Source organism: Palaemon carinicauda, chromosome 20, assembly GCF_036898095.1.
Source record: "Palaemon carinicauda isolate YSFRI2023 chromosome 20, ASM3689809v2, whole genome shotgun sequence".
Classification (NCBI taxonomy): domain Eukaryota; kingdom Metazoa; phylum Arthropoda; class Malacostraca; order Decapoda; family Palaemonidae; genus Palaemon; species Palaemon carinicauda.
In genome coordinates, this window is record NC_090744.1 from 117352082 (window position 1) to 117357081 (window position 5000).

At 31.1% G+C, this 5000-nt stretch overlaps 1 protein-coding gene across 1 annotated transcript in view; it reads right to left on the bottom strand.

The window, feature by feature from the left end:
• The window catches only part of LOC137660096 (cardioacceleratory peptide receptor-like), an 89601-nt gene that overhangs the window by 30044 nt on the left and 54557 nt on the right, over positions 1 to 5000 (bottom strand). The window contains exons 4-5 of the mRNA XM_068394814.1: positions 4826 to 4919; positions 2521 to 2616 (exon numbers count right to left, since the gene is read on the bottom strand). Coding sequence (XP_068250915.1) covers positions 2521 to 2616; positions 4826 to 4919 — 190 coding nt within the window. The remainder of the gene's footprint in view (positions 1 to 2520; positions 2617 to 4825; positions 4920 to 5000) is intronic.

Genomic DNA, 5000 nt, shown 5'->3' on the forward strand with positions numbered 1-5000 from the left:
TATTATGTTGAATAAATAAGGGCAAAGATATGAACAAAATAGACTGTATAACTTGCATGTACACTATGAACAGAAATAGTTAGGACCTGTACATTTATACATGAATATCCCATTCATACAGTATGTATAGTTTAAATATCCTTTATCTTATCATCTATATGTCAGAGATTCTACCTTTATAAATCAAGGAGACAATTTTTTCCAATCTGGTTTCCATTTTACAAACTCCTACACTTTTCATCCAACTTTCTTCCATTTGAAAGTACAATTTTATTTTCCATTTTTTTTTCAATATAATAATGGTCAGATATACCTTCATTCAGTTTTCTATTCACATTTGCAGCCATCAACTTTCTTTCCAGTCTATTCAATTGCATAAGTCAGCTTTCACTCTTATCTACTCACAATTGCATACATCAACTTTCTCTTTCATCTTTTCAACTGCAAATATCAGCTTTCTCTTCATTTTATTCAATTGCAAACATTAACTTTCTCTCTTATCTACTCACAACATTCATCAACTTTCTCTTCATTCTATTCAACTGCAAACATAAACTTTCTCTTCATTCTATTCAACTGCAAACATCAACTTTCTCTCTTATCTACTCACACTTGCATCCATCAACTTTCTCTCTCATCTATTCAATTGCAAACATCACCTTTCTTTCTAATCTATTACATTGCATCCATTAACTTTCTCTCTTATCTACTCATAATTGCATCCATCATCTTTCTCTCCCATCGATTCAATTGCAAACATCAACTTTCTCTTCATTCTACTCAATTGCAAACATCAACTTTCTCTCTAATTTACTCACAACATCTATCAACTTTCTTTACATTCTATTCAATTGCAAATATCAACTTTCTCTCCTATCTACTCACACTTGCATCCATCAACTTTCTCTCTTATCTACACACAACAGCATCCATCATCTTTCTCTTTATTCTATTCCATCAACCTTCTCTCTTATCTACTCACAACATCAATCAACTTTCTCTCTTATCTACTCACAACATCAACCTTCTCTCTCCCCCATCTACCATGCAAATTGCCCCAGCAAGTCATCTAACAAACTCAATTGTACGTATGAATACCTTATCATATCAATTCTCCCATCAATCAAAGTGCACTTCAGATCACACAGTATCCATCTACTTTCAAATAGCAATTCCCCTTCTAAGGATCAATCTCAATCATATACATAAGTTGATCTATACTTTGAAATGCTTGTGTACTGTATGTGTACATTTGCTTATAGGAATTACGTCATTAATATCAATGGGGATAACAATAATATTATTATTATTATTATTATTATTATTATTATTATTATTTATTACTAAGCTACAACCGGGAAAGCAGGGTGCTATAATCCCAGCGGTTCCAACGGGGAAAATAGCCCGGCGAGGAAAGGAAACAAGGAAAAATAGAATATTTGGTGCCGTTATAGTATGTGGCCTACCTTTCGAGTGTGGCCTACGGAATTTTGTCTCTGATATAGTATGTGGCCTACATACTGTTATTACGAATATTGATCATGTAAGTACACATGGATTTCAGTATTTAACTATGTAGTTAATGTTAATGTTGTGTAAGGGGGGGGGGGGTTCCGGGGCCCCGGGTAAGGACACGGCTTTTAGCATAGGTTAGGTGGGTTTTTTAAGTTAGCTTCTCCCGTCGTACTCGTAGGTAAGGACACGGCTTTTAGCATAAGGGGGGGGGGGGGGGGGTTCCCCCCCCCCCCGGTAAGGACACGGCTTTTAGCATAGGTTAGGTGGGTTTTTTAAGTTAGCTTCTCCCGTCATACTCGTAGGCAAGGAAACTGTTCTTTTAAAATTGTATTGTTAGATATCAAACAATTGTGAAAAATAATTGATTTCATTACATATATATACAAACTCTTATTAAGGTAGGACACATTCAAACCGGCTTAGGTAGGACACATTCAAACCGGGTAGGCCACATACTATAACAGATCCAAAAAGGTAGGCCACATACTATAACGGCACCGAATATTTTAAGAACAATGACAACATTAAAATAAATATCTCCGATATAAACTATAAAAACTTTAACAAAACAAGAGTAAGAGAAATACGATAGAATAGGATGCCTGAGTGTACCCTCAAGGAAGAGAACTCTAAAGTATTGTTTATATATATATAAAATATATATATATATATATATATATATATATATATATATATGTATATATATATATATATATATATATATATATATATATATATATATATATATATATATATATATATATATATATATATATATATATATATATATAATACTCCTAATATCAGGATTCTCTCTACCTGGGGATCAGAGACCCAGGGGGGGAATCAACTCAAAAATAATAGCTTCTGGTCGGCCGGGGAATCGAACCTAGGCCATCTTATATAAAACGATAATTCTACTTATCAAGCAAACAACTAAAAAAAAGTCTTTCCAGCCAGGTACGGGATTCGAACCAGCCTAAAACTGCTTAAAGGACAACTCACCTTCCACGAATGTCTCCATGAAGAGGACCAGACTCGGAGAAGCGAAAATAGCCGACAGGAACCACGCTGCTAGCACTAGGCGTCTGGCTCGACGCCCTGTGGAAAGGGTTAGGTTATATGTAAGGTCATTGGGGAAATTTATAATATTCGTTGGTTTATTATTATAAATAGATGCTTTTTGTAATTAACCAAAGAATGGACTTTTTAATCTTAAATGATTGTTTTTTTTTTTTTTTTTTTTTTTGTAATTAACAAAAAATTTATTTCTTTTATTCTTAAATTATTATGATTTTTATAATTAACAAAAGAAATGATTTTTTTATATTCTTAAGTGATTGTTTTTTTTTTTTTGTGATTAACAAAAGAATGGATTTTTTTTATTCTTAAATGAATGTTTTTGTAATTAACAAAAGAAAGGATTTTTTTTTAGTCTTAAATGTTTGTTTTATTGTAATTAACCAAAATTATTTTCTTATTCTAAATGATTGTTTTTTTTTTTTTTTTGTAATTAACAAAAAAAAATATCTTTTTTATTCTTAAACGTTTTAGTTTTTTTGTAATTAACAAAAAATAGATTTCAGTCGTTAATTGCTAAATGTTTAATAATCAAAATAGATTAATTAATTTTCTGATTGGTAAATTTATTTAATTTTCACTGAATTATTAAAGCAACTGGTATTGTTATTACATATGCTACATCTATACATCCAATCATATTTCATTTATAAATTACATACATGTATCCTGATACACGAGAACATCTTATACTATGTATATGTATCAACAATATGTATTTTTATTACAATTAAAAACTAAATATATGTATAAAACCATTAACAATGTCATTCACGTATCCTGATACATAGAAAAATCTTCTTTATTGAACCTAAAAAGATGGATACATGCCAACCACGTATCTTCATACATGATAAAACATATAGTAATAGCTCTTGAAAACTATATCTATGTATATATTCATTAAGAATGACTATGATGTATCCGGATACATGGGAAGTAAATTAATGATATTTATGTATCCTGATACATAGTCATTAACGACATGAATTATGTATCTTAATATATGGTTATTGACAGAGAAAATCAAATAAAAAATAATTATGTATCTGGATAAATGGGAAGTAAATCAATGATATTTATGTATCCTAATACAGATTCATTAACAATATCAATCATGTATCTTACTTTAACGTTATCAACAATGAAAATCACATAAAGTCATTAACAATAATTATGTATCCTAACCTTAACAACCACGTATCCTGATACATGGAAAATTCTTTAATGGCATCAACTTATCCGGATACATAATCATTAACAATACCAATGACGTATCCTAATCTGAAACTAATTCATTAACAATAATTATGTATCCTAGCAACAACCACGTATCCTGATGCAGAGGATACATAAGGATACTCACAGCTTTCGGAGAAATTCATAGGATGAGTAAACGTATCCTAATCTGAAACTAATTCATTAACCAATTATGTATCCTAGCAATAACTACGTATCCTGATGCAGAGGATACATAAGGATACTCACAGCTTCCGGAGAAATTTATAGGATGGGTAAACGTATCCTAATCTGAAACTAATTCATTAACAATAATTATGTATCCTAACAATAAACAAGTATCCTGATACATAGGATACATAAGGATACTCACAGCTTCCGGAGAAATTTATAGGATGGGTAAACGTATCCTAATCTGAAACTAATTCATTAACAATAACTATGTATCCTAACAATAAATAAGTATCCTGATGCAGAGGATACATAAGGATACTCACAGCTTCCGGAGAAATTTATAGGATCAGTAAACGTATCCTGATCTGAAACTAATTCATTAACCAATTATGTATCCTAGCAATAATTAAGTATCCTGATACATAGGATACATAAGGATACTCACAGCTTCAGGAAAAATTCATAGGATGGGTAAACGTATCCTAATCTGAAACTAATTCATTAACAATAATTATGTATCCTAGCAATAAACAAGTATCCTGATACATAGGATACATAAGGATACTCACAGCTTCCGGGGAAATTTATAGGATCAGTAAACGTATCCTGATTTGAAACTAATTCATTAACAATAATTATGCATCCTAACAATAACCATGTATCCTGATGCATAGGATACATAAGGATACTCACAGCTCCCGGAGAAATTCATAGGATGGGTAAACGTATCCTAATCTGAAACTAATTCATTAACAATAATTATGTATCCTAGTAACAAACAAGTATCCTGATACATAGGATACATAAGGATACTCACAGCTTCCGGAGAAATTCATAGGATGAGTGATGGCGTCATATCGATCTATACTGAGGGCCACAAGGACATACGTCGATGAGTAAGTTACTAAAACCTGCAAAAATTGAAATAAAAAAAATACGAATTGGTAACTTTTAATGTAACAGTTGCCTATTATTATTATTATTATTATTAT